Here is a 14988-nt window from a genome sequence, read left to right as displayed (position 1 = left end):
AAAAAAAAAAAAAGGAGCAAATCGCTGGCTCAATAAATAATCTGCATGTGACCCAAATAATAATAATAATAATTAATAATAATAATAATTAATTAGCAAAACAACCTGATCTCGGAACAAGACCATAAATTAAATAATTTAAAACGGTGGCATCCGATGGATTTATAAATACCGTGACTGAGGGGGAGTGATCCAAAGTGAGGGCATAAATACGGAGACGGGGCAGGTATACCGAAACGCGGCCCAGCTGTGGGATCTGGGATGGGGGTCGGTAGGGGCGTAAACAGCTCTTGTGGGAAGCGGCTGACACGTTGTGTCCGGGCAGTGCCCGGCTGGACAGGGCCCTGATCTCGGTGGGTCTCTCTCTATCCAGTGACGGAGCTCCGATCTCAGGGACTCCGGCTTTGTCTACACTCGCACTTATGCCGGCAAAACCTTTGTCGCTCAGGGGTGTTGAAAAAAACACACAAGCGCTAGGGGACGGCGCTGTGTCAGCGGGAGACGCTCGTCGAGGTGGTTTTATGATGTTGGTGGGAGAGCTCTCTCCCGCGGACATAACACAGCTACCCACGCGCTCTTACAGCGGCACTGATACAGCTGTGCCGGTGTCAGTTTTAAGTGTAGATTAGCCCACGCTGTCTGAGCAGCACCGGGTGCAACGGAGCCCCGATCTCGGTCAGGGCCCCTAGGTGCTATTGCATTACATGTGGCACAGGGCGTCTGCCCTTTGATCCTGGGATCAGCTGTGATGGGGGCGTGGAAATTTATCCTTGCCTGGACTTTGCCCCACAGGCAGCTTTGCCAGTGCCACGCAGCACTGCTTGGTGTGTGCCAGGGCTGACACCTCCAGCTCGCTGCCTCTATTATGAAAGGAAAAAACCTGCTCGAGTTCCGCTTTCATTACAAGTCCAGCACTGCCACACATGCAGCCTGCGTCCTGGCTCCCAGCCCCCTGCTCTAATCACTGGCCACCGCTCCCCACCCAGAGCTGGGACTGAATTCAACAGTCCTGGCTCCGAGCCCCCCTGCACTAACCACTGGGCCTCACTCCCTTCTCAGAGCCAGAGAGTGAACCCATGAGTCTTGGCTCTCAGCCCCTCCGCTGTGACCACTAGACCCCACTTCCCTCCCAGAGCTGGGGTTGAACCCAGGAATTCTGGCTCCCAGCCCCCCTTTCTCTGACCACTAGACCCCACTCCCCTCCCAGAGCTGGGCTCAGACCCAGGAGCCCTGGCTCCCTTGTGCCGTTTCACCATTAACTCTTCAAGGGCCGGCATCCGTGAGTGTGGTGAGCTGCCGCAGCACGGTGCCGTGGGCTTCAAAGGGCCAGCACAGGCATGAGAGCAGCTCATGCACCGTCCTCACCCCAGACACTCATAAAGCCCCACCAATAATGAAATGAAGGATGGACCATCCCTAATTATATAGCGGGGGGTCTGCAGTGCAGCAGAGCGGCCATTAGGTGTCACTGTTGCCATTGAAGGCGGGCACCTGGCAGGCCGAGAACTGAAGAAAGAAAGAAAGAGAAAGAAAGAAAGAAAGAAAGAAAGAAAGAAAGAAAGAAAGAAAGAAAGAAAAAGGAAGGATGGATGGATGATGGATGGATGGATGAAAGGAAGGAAGGATGGATGGATGGATGATGGATGGATGGAAGGAAGGAAGGATGGATGGATGGATGGATGGATGGAAGGAAGGATGGAAGGATGGATGGATGGAAGGAAGGAAGGATGGATGGATGGATGGATGGAGAAAAAGAGACTAAGGGGATGAAGAAAGGAAGGCCGAAGGAAGGAGGTGGCTGGCGTGGCCGAGGAGGGTGCCAAGGCAGGAGGCTGGACGGCCAGGGCTGGGCTGGCCCGGGTGCGGAAGGGGTAGAAGAAGGAGTGAAGCGACTGGGGAAAGATCACGAGATTCTCCTCCTCTCTCCCTGCTTCTCCATTCCCTCGCTCTGAGGCCCTTCGTACCCTCCCCCTCCTCAGATCTGGGGGGGGGGGAGGGGATCTTAACAAGAAATGAATTAAAAAAAAGAAAACCGCTAACAAGCCCCCTCCCCCCGATCTCCTACCGTAATAAATAAATAAATAGCGCCTTGCATAAATAAGTCTGCTACATCCGGGGGGAGGGAGAGGAGAATCACCAAGCACCCCCCCTTGATGTGGGGGGACCCTGGGGGTGCCATGGCTGGGGGGCAGGGTCTCCATGCCCTGAAATGTTGCAGAGGGGACCCCAGAAGGTGCCAGGCTGAGGGGAAGGGTTGCCGCACCCTTGGGTGCTGGGTGAGGGACCCCAGGGTCGCTGCATCCTGGGTGCTGGGTGGGAGGTCCCGGGGGGCCCATGGCTAGGAGCCCCCACCACACCAGCCGTCCTCCTTGTAGCCCAGCTGCCCTCTGCCCTTCACAGCTTGTTGCGGATCAGCACCAGCGCGCGGGCGGTCCAATCCAGGTAGAGGTGGAGGCTGTGGAAGAGGGCGTGGCCGGCTTGCACCACTGCCCAGTGGGTGCCGTGGGAGGGAAGTGAAGGCAGTGGGTCGGTGGGCCGCGGCAGGCTCAACTTGAACATCTGGGGGGGGGAGAGAGGAGAGAGATGAGTGAGTGTGTGTGTGTGTGTGTGTGTGTAGTGTTGTCCTCTGCTGGTGTGTGTCTGTGTCCAGTGCTGCCCCCTGCTGGTGTGTGTGTGTGTGTCTGTGTGTGTGTCCAGTGCTGCCCCCTGCTGGGATTTGTGTGTGTGTGTGTGTGTGTGTGTCTGTGTGTGTGTGTGTGTGTGTGTGTGTGTGTGTGTGTCTGTGTCCAGTGCTGCCCCCTGCTGGGATTTGTGTGTGTGTGTCTGTGTGTCTGTGTCCAGTGCTGCCCCCTGCTGGGGTTTGTGTGTGTGTCTGTGTCCAGTGCTGCCCCCTGCTGGGGTTTGTGTGTGTGTGTGTGTGTGTCCAGCGCTGCCCCCTGCTGGGGTTTGTGTGTGTGTCTGTGTCCAGCGCTGCCCCCTGCTGGGTGGTGTCTCTAATACCAGGTGCATGAGACCCCACCCTGCCCCCCCCAACCCAGGTGCTCCAGGCCCCACCTCAGATCAGACGTTCCAGGCCCTGCCCCCTGCCCTCGGCCCCATCCTCCAGCCCGAGCCCCCAGCCCTACCACGGCCCCCATCTCCCATGCTAGGTGCACTCAGGTGCCAACCCCAGGTGCCGCCCCCCTCATTCCAGGTGCCCCAAGCCCCACCTCCTATGCCAGGTGTCCCCCCCCCACCCCGAGGCCCTGCCCCATACCAGGTGCTCCAGGCGTTTGAGGAGGCGCTCCAGCCGGGCGTGCAGGGCTCCCAGGTCCAGCTCCAGGGGCCGCAGCACAGATCCCGCCCGGCGCAGCCACTCCACGTGCTTCTGGTAGTTCTGCAGGTCGGCGCTGAGCCGTGCCAGGCCCCCGGGCACCTGGGGCAAAGAGGGGGTCACACACGGCAGCGGAGCCCCTCGGACCTGAGCCCTCCCGCGCGGCCCAGGATCCCCTTGTAATCAGTGTGTGTGTGTGGGGGGGGGGGGCCCAGTTGTGTGTGTGTGTGGGGGGGGGTGAAACGCTTCCACCCCCAGGCCTGGGAGTGCGGCTGGAGGGTGCAGGGGAGGGGCTCATCCCCACTGTATATAGATTAGAGGGGAAGGACATAAGCTGAGGGTAGAACCCAGGAGTCCTGGGTCCCAGCTCCCCCACCCCAACCACTAGCCCCCAGCTTCCTCCCAGCACTGGTCAGAACCCAGGAGTCCTGGCTCCCAGGCCCCCCTCGGCTTCGTGCTGCTCACCTGGATGCTGCTTAGCTCCACCGCGCTCATGGACAGCATGGGCAGCGTGTCCATCTTGTGCTCTCCCTCGGCCGGGTACCGGGACTTCTGGGGAAGCAAGGAGGCGATGGGATCCAGTCCAGCCCGTCCCAGCCAGCCCCCCTCCCCTGGCCCTCAGAGACCCCCAGGAATGGCTGGGGGGGGGGGCGGGGGAGCCCTCTGTATTCTCATGACTCCTCCCCCTGGGCACCGGTGCCCTAGATTGAAAGGAGATGCATGGGGGGCGGGGGGCACACTGGGCTAGATGGAGCAGGGGACTGATCCAGTGGGCGGGGTGGGGGGCAGGATACCAGGGCAGATGAGCCTGTGGGTTTGATCTGGGGTGCAGGAGGGGGCGGGGTACCAGAGTAGCTGGGCCCTGGGGTCTGATCTGGGGGGCAGGAGGGGCGAGTACCGGACGTACGAAGAGATGGAACAGGTGTTTGGTGTCGCTGAGCAGGTTCTTGGCCAGGCTGATGATGGAGTCGAGGTCGGCCCGGGGGTCCGAGGGCTTCAGGCGAAGGGCAGGGTGCCCCCCTAGCCCCTCACACAGGCTCAGCAACGCCACCAGCAGCCGGCACAAACTGCCTGTGGGGGGAGAGAGAGAGAGTGGCTGAGAGTGGGGGATGGGAGGCAGGACTCCTGGGTTCTATCCTTGAGTCTGGGAGGGGAGTTGGGTCTAGTGGTTAGAGCAGAGGCGGCTGGGAGCCAGGACTCCTGGGTTCTGTCCAGGCTCTGGGAGGGGAGTCGGGGATAGTGATTGGGGGTGGTGGTGGCTGGGAGCCAGGACTCCTGGGTTCTGTCCCTGGCCAGCTATTAACACGGCTAGTACATTTATTGTGGCTAAAGCCCCCCTCTCCCCCGCCCCCGATGTGTGTCCCCCACACATTGCGCTGCCCCCTGCTGGCTGTGCGCACTGGCTGTGGGGTGGGGTGCTCTGGAACCACACACTGTGCCCCCCTTTCCCCAGGGGCTGCTGGTTCTCCTCCCACGGGGGCCGGCCACATTCCTGGGGCCAGACAGAGCCGCCAGATTCCGTGCATTCCCGCCGGCCGGGGCCAGCCCATCGCCCACGGCTTCCGGCCTTCACCTCCAGGTCGGCCGCTCCCTCTGCCTCCCCTTTCATGCGTTGCATTTCTTCCCCCTCTCTCAGTCGCTGTTTCTCTTTTCCTTTCTCTTTCTCGCCTGGTGGCCCCATTTACACCCTGCCTTGTCACCCAGGCCCGTAGGGGCTGACTCAGCGGGGCCAGGATATGTCGCGTGAACCTGCTGCCGGCGGGTCCACGGCTAACGGGGCTTCAGCTGGGGTTTGCTTGATGTGTGGCCTTGCTTTTTGTGAGGACAGGGTCATTTTTTCTTCTTTGGGCAGCGTTTTTAATGCGATGTTAGGGGAATAAAGGTGTTTTTCATGTCACGTCTCTTGCTCTCTCGCTGGTCCTCTCCCTGTTTTCCCAGGACTGCCCCTCCCGCCCTGCGGTGGCTGGGTGCCTGGCAGGGATTCTCCTGCCCTGACGTGCAGCTGGCAGGGGCTGCCGGAGCAGCTGTGGCCAGAGCTGCCTTTATCTCTGGTCTATCTCCTGCCTCCTTCCCCGGCTGCTTCCTGTCTGCTGCTTCCCTCAGCCAGAAGGAATCCAGGCCCTTCCCTCGCCCTGCGAAGCTGGGCACGGAGGAGACACCCTACAATAATCAACTGGTGTGTGTGTGTGTGTGTGAGAGAGACCCTACGATAAAAAACCAATCTGTGTGTACAGGAGACTCTACAACAAAAAGCTAGCATGCACTCACAGCAGACCTACAATAACAAACCAGTCAGTGTTTACGGGAGACCCTACAATAACAAACCAGTCAGTATTTACAGGAGACCCTACAATAACAAACCAATGTGCAGTCATGGCAGACCCTACAATAACAAACAAGTCAGCGTTTATGGAAGACCCTACAATAACAAACTGGCGTGCACTTATAAGAGACCCACAATAACAAACTGGCATGCACTCATGAGAGACCCTACAATAACAAGCCAGCACACACAGCCCTGGAGCTCACCGGCGTCCTTCCCAGCCTCAGCCATGCCAGTTTGTCATTGTAGGGTCTCCCTGGGGAGGGGCTGTTATGATGGGGGTATTTTGCCCAATTTACCCTGGACTCCTGCGCCATTTCCAAACCCAACCTTGCCGCAACCCCTCCCCGGCCCCCATCCCACCCCCCACCCCTGCCACATCCCGCTTGGCCCTGCAGCTGGGGGGGGTCAGTCCCGGCCTGCTGAGGGGGAGAAGAGTCAGGAATGACCCCCCCCCTCCCCCAGCCGTACGAGAGGGACAAATCCCAGGTTCTCAAGAGGGCATGAAAGGGTTAATGCCCCCCACCCCGGGACTGGATGGGAGCTGATGCCCCCTCCCATTCCCAGGCCTCAGAGCCAGCCGGTCCCTGCCCTGGGTCTGGAGCGGTGCCCCCCCTGCGGCCGAGCACCCAGCTCCCCCTTTCCCCCCCCCAGCACGAAGGACCCACCGGGAGCCTGGGAGGCTGGTCCCTGCTTTGCTCCCTCAGCTACATAAACCCTGCCTGGCTGCGGCCGGGTCCCCCCCTTCCCCACAGCCCCCGGAAAGCAGGATCTGGGGTCCAAACCCAGACGGCCCTGGACGGGGAGAGGAGAACTGGGGGGAGGGGGGAGCGGGGCGGGGGGATCAGAGCTAAAAACATCCACGGAGCTGAGGGCACTGGGCATGTCACAGGGCTCAGAAACACACAGCAGCAAGTCCGGGGATGAAGAGACAGAGGAGGGGGGTGGCGGGATGGAGAGAGGGGTGTATATGGGCATAGGGTGGACAGACAGACAGACAGCTAGAGGGGTGCAGACAGGGCGGGTTGCATGGATTCAGATCTCAATTACTCCAGTGTAAATTTGCAATAATTCCACAGAAGCAAAGGATTTACCCTACTATAAATGAGAGTGATCCATCATCTACCCCCCCATCCATCCCCCCACACCCCTACCCTGCACTGCTCTATCTGCCCATCCACCCCCCACACACATCCTCCTCCTCCCCCCCCCCCCCAGCCTGCCCCCACCCTCCTGGTCGAGCCAGCCAGCCAGCAGGCCGAGGGCCATGCCGGCCCGGGATGATCTCACCCTGGCGCCTGCCGGGACCTGCCCTCTTCCCCCCGCCCCCAGTCACCCAACAGGCCATGGAATGCCTGGCCCAGCCCCGGAGGGAAGGAGGGAGGGTCAGGGGGTGTGGGGTGGGAGGGAATGGGGCTGGGGGTGCCCATGGGGTGCAGGGGCTGGGAGGGGGCAGGTCAGGGGGTGCTGAACTGAACCTCAACCCAGCCCCTCCCGCTGCGTTTCATCGGCCAGATGGGAGCTCCCCGCTTGGGTCCCCTGGCCCAGCCCTGCCCCCAGCTCTGCCCCAGCCCCCCAGAGATTGCACAAGATGGGGGGAGCCCGGAGAGAGACCCAGGAACCCAGAAAGGGGGAGGAACAGAATGGAAAGGAAGGGGGGCTGTGAGGACCTGACGGAGACTTCACCCCCAGATACCCCCAGTCCTGTGCAAACAACCCTGGGTCCCCCCACTCTCCCCTGCACCCCATTCCCTCACCCTGCCCCAACCTGCATACCCTCAAATTCCTCCCTGAACCCCCTTCCCCCATGAACCACCTACACCCCGCTCCTCCTGCAGCCCAATTGCCCACAATCCCCTGCATCCCCAGAATCCCCCTGCACCTCCATTACTCACCATCCTCCCTGCACCCCTACAATCTCCCTGCACCCCTATTGTCCATCACCCCATGCACTCCAATTGTCCACAGTCCCTGTGAACTCCCAGAATCCCCCTGCACCTCCATTACCCACCATCCCCCTGTGCCCCCCCGGCTGTATCCAGTGTGTAACCAGCCCCTCCGTTTTGCTCGTCCCGGATGATGCCGGCTGTGGGATCCCTGCACAGATCCCCTGCAGTGTGCGAGGGGGTGTTCAGTGCCCCTGTGGTCCCCCACCCCACAGAGCCAGCAGCGTGCGGGACCCCAGGCTTGGATCCACCCAGGAGTGGGGGGCTCAGCTCAGGTCTGGGTTATAAAGGGATGTGTAGGGCCCACTGGCTGAAGGAGAGCCATGGGATAGGGAAAGGGTTAACACGCGCACACACCCCCCCACACACCTTGTGTAAATCAGCTCAGCTCTAATGACTTATAGCAACTGCCCCCCCATCTACACACACACACACATCTCCACAAGAACACACAGATCTGTTCACAGACCAACACACAGAGGTACACAAGAATACACGCACAAAGGTCTACACACAGATTTTTAACACACACACAGATCGACGCAAAAACACAGAGAGATCTACACACAGATCTAGACACATTTACACACAGCTCTAACACACACCTACACAAGAACACCACAGATCGACACACAGGTTTAACACACATACCCACACCGGTCTACACTAGGACACACGCAGATCTACACACACATTTACACACAGCTCTAACACACACCTACACAAGAACACCACAGATCGACACACAGGTTTAACACACATACCCACACCGGTCTACACTAGGACACACGCAGATCTACACACACATTTACACACAGATCTCTCTCTCTCTCTCTCTCTCTCTCTCTCTCTCACACACACACACACACACACACACACACACACACACACACACACACACACATACTGTGCTGCTCCCCGACCCTTCCCCTTTAAGTTCCTCTCTCTTCTGCAGCCCCCTCCCTGCATCCCATCCCAGGACAAGCCCAGACCCTCAACCCCCCATGTAACACCCCCTCCACCCACATCTGAGACCTCCCAAACTTCCTACATGTGCCAAAGCCACCGGGGAGGGGGGAGTGGACACCAGGAGGTGCTGGGAGCAATCCCGCCTGGGTCGGCCCTCCCAGCACAAGGTGGGGGGGAAGTGGGAGGAGGGAATCCAACTCAGCCAGAGGCATATACGGAGGCAGAAGCAGCCGAGCCCCCGTCCCCCCACAAGCTCAGGGAAGACACGTGGGCCAGGGTGACAGCCCCAAACGGGCCAGGCCTGGAGGGAGGGTTCCAGGCACACCTAGGGCGGTGACGGATCCAGACACGCCGCTCAGGGCACGACCATACAGTGAGAAAGAACCCGCGCCACCGAGTCTGGGACCCGAGATCTCAGAGCCCAGGCTCCAGCCCGAGCCAGGCCATCTACACGGCAACCTGGAGCCCCGCAAGCCCTGGTTGAGCTGGGCCGGCCGTAGCCGGGCTGCGGGGCTTTCGTCACAGCGTAGACCTGTCCTGCCACGGCAAGGAAGGTTCAACCGCATCCAAAATAGACACAGATTGAAGGTGATCAATATGTGGTGCCAGCCACCCGGAGTGGGAAGGGGGGAAAAAGAGGAGGTGGATGGGGATAGAGAGATAGAGAGAGATAGGGTGTATGGGGACAGCTCAATCATAGGTCTGTGTGTATCAATCAAACATAAGCACAGGCTCAACGAGAAACATCTCCCCAGACGGGGCCAGAGCCCCAGCGGAGTTAATCGGTGATACCAGCCGGGGAGCCGGTCCGTCATCAGCACAGCTACGAACCCACATATCTGCGCGTGTTGGGATGGCCTCAACGTGTCCCCGTGCCGCAGCGCGAGAAGTGGACCCGGGGGGCTATTTTATCAGCGCAGCACCTGGGGTGAGCCTGGCATCTACAGGGCAAGAAACTGACCAACCGTATATGTCCCATATAGCACGTCAGATAGGTATGGCGCAGGCCCGCATATCGCTACCACAGAAGAATCTATCTATGCATTTAATATACCCTGAGCCCTACACTGCAGATGAACTATCGACCCATCAGATCCACCTGGTACGCTGACAATATTATATCACTGAGATAACCAGAGAGATGCCTAAGCATAAGAAATAGACAGATTGCAAATGATCAGTAGCAGACAGACAGGGTACGTGTGTGCCCGTATAAATATAGACACACACACACATAGGAATAAGACAGAAGCATCTGCATATGCATTGAGTGCACTCGTACACACACATAAAATACAGATTGGAAAAGAGCAATGAGAAATGTATTGTTTCAGACACACACACTATGCTAATAATATGTGCGTGTGTATATGTGTGCATGCGTGTGCACATCTGCGTGTGTGCGTGAGTGTACGGTGAGGAGCATCTATCGCTGCATTACGCTTGGCAGAATTTAGATTTTTATTTTGTATCATTTCGCCAGATAATTTCATTTTGAAGCTTCTATTTTTTTCTTCTTCAATTTTCACCCATTTAAATTTGCGGGGCAGGGTAAAATGATGGGTCTTAAGCATTTTTTAAAGCGATTTCAATGTTCATAGTTGTAGGAAATTATGGGAGGGAGGAGACAATAATGACGGAGGCCTGTGAGATTCAAAAAGTTAATGCCTGATCACCATTAAAACACAAATTATCCACACCACAAAAAATACACACAGCTAACATCCTTAAATCAAACTCTAATACATTCTCAAGCAGAACTTTTCTAACTTTACTGTCAATTTTGATTACTATCAATCAAAGCAGGGTTTTTTTGGTCAGTTTGTCCGTGCACAGAGAAATCAACTGTTACTGATATTCACCAATAAAAATCTAATCTTTGCAAGACTACGTCGCAACAGATCGCAAATATAAAGCAATAAATACAAGATCAATAAATGTACTGCAGCAGGTATACACAGTATGCTAATAATATGCATATAAGTGAGCGAGAGAGAGATTAATGCATTAAATATACATTTACAGATTGCAAATGATCAGTGCAGACACTGCATCAGACACACCCAGTGTGTGTGTCTGTACATCTGCAGATGAATACAACACAACATCACGTCAAGAAAGAAAGAAATTGGAACTCGTCAGCACAGCACATGAAACATACAAAGTACATGCATCTCCAGAGCTCTGAATCTGGGTGTGCAGGTATCCCTCCATACACACACCAGATCTAGTTACACGGCTCAGGCTACAAAGCAAGAGAACTGCAAAGTAAAGACATTACTTCATGAAGAATTAAAAAAAAACAGCAACATTTTTGGAAATGTAAGCAAAACAAAACAAAAATCAGAACTTACTTTTCATGTTTTGGGGGTTGGCTGGGGCTGATTTTCTTTGAGGCTAAAGTAATGTTTTGGGGTCCCTGAGATTTAACTCTTTCTTCTCCTGCAATATTTTGTCCTTTCTTCTTTTTTTGATTTTAAAGTTTGTGGGTTGGTTTGCTTTGCTTTTTTTTTTTGTCAGTTGCTTTTTGAGTTTGTTTGTATAGTTGTGTGATGGCTTTTTTTTTCTCTCTCCCACTTTTTGGGGGGTTTATTTTTTTGGGGGAAAACTTATTTTCTTCACGGCCACCTGCTTTCCAAAAATCCCTGGGTTTTTGATTACTTTTTTGAGGTAGATTGGAAAAAAAGAAGTGATCGTATCCCCTCACTTTCTCCACTAACACGCACGCACATGCACACACAGGCAAACAAAAATCAACACACACACACACACACACACCTCCCACCAGCCCCCTTGCAGGTGAAAAAAAAAAAGTGCCACACAGCGTCTTCACTGTACTTTGTGTGTGTGTGTGTGTGTGTGTGTGTGTATATCTCACCACTACAAATTGCTCTTTATATACCAAGCGCATGGCCCTTTCTGTAAGTGTGTGAATGTTTTCTCAAAGGATGACACATCTTGACTCATTCCTTTTCCATTCAGAAAAAAAAGGAGAGCGCAAGAAAGAGAGATCAGCGCTCGAAAAACTCTTCCTCTGACTTAAGAGAGCACATTTTGAAGTGGGTGGCGTGCAATAGGGCAAGAGATGACACACATCTCTAGAATGCACTGCCAGCCGGCCCGCTCTCCCTTTAAAATTTTCTTAAGGGTGGGGGGGCGGTGATGAGGTCATGGGCTAAATCCCACCGCTGCAACCACCACCACTGGTGTCTCTGGGAGAGGCGTCACGCCCGCACACCCCGGTGGCTTTCTTTTTTCCCCCTTCTTGCACACACCTGAAGGGAGAGCACGCAGCTGGGGAGAGTCTGGGACGGGGGGAGGGGGTATGAAAGACGAAGGTGTGAGGCAAGGTGACTGAGAAAGACAGAAAGACTCGGAGGACAAGCACACGGGATGTCTAACAGCAGACCGTGACTGACGCAGACTGAGAGTGGAGATCTAGCCACTCTCGATTGTTTTAAGCCCAGTCTAGAGGACCGGGCCGCAGAGGGGAACCGGCTGATCTGGTGCCGATGGGTGCCCATGATTGGCTGTCTGGGAGAATCGCAATGCGCCGGGCGTCTCTGCAGGCGTGCTGGCCGCAGTCACTGGAATGCAACGGGCGAGGGCCCCCCCCGAGAGCCCAAGGTGACAGCATGACCTTCCCTGGGGCCAAGACGATGGCATGCAATGAAACCAATAACCTCTGTCCTAGGGACCGCCCCGCAGTGGGACCATCACCCCATCTCCATTGGCAGTGGTTGTACAGTCACTGGGGCGCAGTAGGGTGTCTGTGCCAGGGCTCGCACTGCATTACTGGGGAGCAGTCGGGTCCCCGTGCCAGGGCTCGCACTGCATCACTGGGGTGCAGTGGGGTCCCGTGCCAGGGATCGCACCATGTCACTGGGGTGCAGTGGGGTGTCTGTGCCAGGGCTTGCACTGCATCACTGGGGTGCAGTGGGGTCCCCGTGCTGGGGATCGCACCATGTCACTGGGGTGCAGTGGGGTGTCTTTGCCAGGGCTCGCACTGCATCACTGGGGTGCAGTGGGGTCCCCGTGCTGGGGATCGCATCATGTCACTGGGGTGCAGTGGGGTGTCTGTGTCAGGGCTCGCACTGCATCACTGGGGTGCAGTGGGGTCCCTGTGCTGGGGATTGCACCATGTCACTGGGGTGCAGTGGGGTGTCTGTGCCAGGGCTCGCACTGCATCACTGGGGCACAGTCAGGTCCCCGTGCCAGGGATCGCACCATGTCACTGGGGTGCAGTGGGGTCCCGTGCCAGGGATCGCACCATGTCACTGGAGTGCAGTGGGGTGTCTGTGCCAGGGCTCGCACTGCATCACTGGGGCGCAGTCGGGTCCCCGTGCTGGGGATCGCACCATGTCACTGGGGTGCAGTGGGGTCCCGTGCCAGGGATCGCACCATGTCACTGGGGTGCAGTGGGGTCCCGTGCTGGGACTCGCACTGCGTCACTGGGAACCGGAGCTCCCTCTCCCCTGCACCTGGCTCTATTATTTCCACGGCTCCCCTGGGTTCCGGGGGGAATTCTGTGGCAATCTTCTTCCTTGTTTGCCTCTCAGGCAATCGATCCTCCCACGCACCCGGCTCCCTCCAGGATCTGACTGTCCCTCCCGCCCCCCACCTCTGGCTGCTCAAGGGTGAACAAGGGACAGCAGCCCCAGAGCCCCCCAAAACACTTCCAAAGGCTCCCAGGATACTTTGCTTTCCTGCAGCACTGTGTAAGCCGGAGCATCCAATGCAGCTGCCTCTGGGGTGGGGCGCGGGGGCTGGTTATACAGGAATCCCTCACCTGGTGCTGAGATGCAGCCACCTCTGGGGTGGGGTGTAGGGTCACCGTGCTGAGCTGAAAGTTGGGGTTTTCAGGGTTAAAAGGATTTTTTGGCTCCTTCGTTTTCTTCATTAGATGCGTCTTCCTGGCCCCAAACCCAACAGGGAAGGGGAGCCAGGACTCCTGGGTTCTCTCCCCAGCAATGGGAGGGGAGTAGGGTCTAGTGGTCACAGCAGAGGGGACTGGGAGCCAGGACTCCTGGGTTGTCTCTGGCTCTGGGAGGGGAGTGGAGTCTAGTGGTTAGAGCAGGATGAGGCTGGGAGTCAGGACTCCTGGGTTCTCTGCCCAGAAAGGCAGCAGACTCAGCCCTACGTAAGAGACCGAGTGTGTGTGTGTGGGGGGGTCGTCACCCCAACCCCCCCTTCCTGGTGGATTGTGGTTTGGTGGCTGAGAGATGAAAGCTTTGGCCTGGGGCTGGTCCAGGAAGACGATGACTGTGCAGCCCCAGGTCCTGTGTGGATTTCACAAGTCTCCCCCCCCCCCCCCAGCCCAGGTGTAACCCCCCCCTCCCCCCCCCCCCCCCGCAGCCCTGCCGGACTCAGGGCTGAGTCAAACTGCCCTGGTCTGTTCACAGTCACCCCTGGAGCCGCAGCCACCGTCAAACTAGGCTTAGCACGCTCCAGCCCCCTGACTTCCGGCCCATCTGCAGCTGACGCGTCAGCGCTTCACGGTCTGGGGTCCCCAACTCAACCACAAGCCCCCACTCCCCTCCCAGAGCTGGGGGGAGAACCCAGGAGTCCTGGCTCCCAGCCCCCCCCTGCTCTGACCCACGCCTCTCCCAGGGGAGAGTCCCCTGCGCCTGCTTTCTGCTTTCCCAGGCGTCCAGCGGGCAGCCGATGACTCCGTGTCTCTCCATAGCCGGTGTGTGTCACCGGCGCCCCGATTTACAACCTCCCGGCCCGTCTGCAGGCTGCCCCCCTCCCCCCCCGGGCCTGCCCCCTCCAGGCCTGAGGGTCAGCCACTAGGCCAGAGCAGTGGAGAAGTGAGAGGGGAGCTCACTATTCTCCCCCCTAACTGCCCCCCTGACAGTTGCCCCCACTCCTGGGGTAGCTAGGGGATCTTCTGCCCACCAGAGCTGGGGAGAGAACCCAGGAGTCCTGGCTCCCAGCCCCCCTGCTGTAACCCCTGGACCCCGCTCCCCTCCCAGAGCCAGAAGCCCAGCTGGCCGGACCCAGCCCCTCTGGGACCCCAGCTCTATGGAACTGAGCTCAGAGCCCCTAAGCCCCATTGACAACCCCCCACTTTGTGGCCGCTGGCAGAGTCCCTCGGCCTGAAGGGAATATAGGTCCTCTTGTGTCTGGCCCTGTACTCACAGGCCCACGGACCCCATGGGGATCTCAGCTGGGTGGGGGTCTCCCAGCTACCCCAGCCCCACATTTCCCAGCAGGGGGCGCTGTATGAGCCTGGAGTAGCTGAGATCTGCCCCCCCACCCCGGCCTCCCGCGCTCCTGCCCCGCTCCCTCCAGCGCCCCCCGGTGGGACAGGCCTGTCCCCACAGCTGCCCTGGGAAAGGGGGGGGGACGGGAAATAAGCCCTTTTTTGTGTTAAGAAGCAGCGTATCCGGCAGGGCCGGGGCCTGGGCGGCATGTGAATGGGCCCAGTGTGCACC

The 14988-nt window shown here is 57.8% G+C and overlaps 1 protein-coding gene across 1 annotated transcript; it reads right to left on the bottom strand.

The window, feature by feature from the left end:
* Positions 1–2394: 2394 nt before the first annotated feature.
* Positions 2395–4994, bottom strand: IL11 (interleukin 11). Its single transcript, XM_067532778.1, has 5 exons — positions 4748–4994; positions 4221–4384; positions 3779–3865; positions 3257–3415; positions 2395–2559 (listed from the first exon to the last, which is right to left on the bottom strand). The coding sequence occupies exons 1-5, from the start codon at positions 4992–4994 to the stop codon at positions 2395–2397; spliced, it is 822 nt and encodes a 273-aa protein (XP_067388879.1).
* Positions 4995–14988: the final 9994 nt, after the last annotated feature.

The sequence above is a fragment of the Emydura macquarii genome, unplaced genomic scaffold (assembly GCF_026122565.2).
Source record: "Emydura macquarii macquarii isolate MOO-44397 ecotype Brisbane River unplaced genomic scaffold, CSIRO-AGI_Emac_v2 contig_3296, whole genome shotgun sequence".
Classification (NCBI taxonomy): Eukaryota; Metazoa; Chordata; order Testudines; family Chelidae; genus Emydura; species Emydura macquarii.
Note: the sequence above shows the minus strand (reverse complement) of the source record. Positions and strands in the feature narration are given on the sequence as shown.

Excerpts from the sequence above, each read along its gene's own strand:
- IL11 (XM_067532778.1), bottom strand. The coding sequence starts at position 4,994 with ATGGGGCCACCAGGCGAGAAAGAGAAAGGAAAAGAGAAACAGCGACTG. Across the intron at positions 4,385-4,747 it reads CCTGGGGAAAGGGGGGCACA|GCAGTTTGTGCCGGCTGCTG; the intron begins GTGTGTGGTTCC and ends CTCCCCCCACAG. Across the intron at positions 2,560-3,256 it reads TCAAACGCCTGGAGCACCTG|ATGTTCAAGTTGAGCCTGCC; the intron begins GTATGGGGCAGG and ends TCCCCCCCCCAG.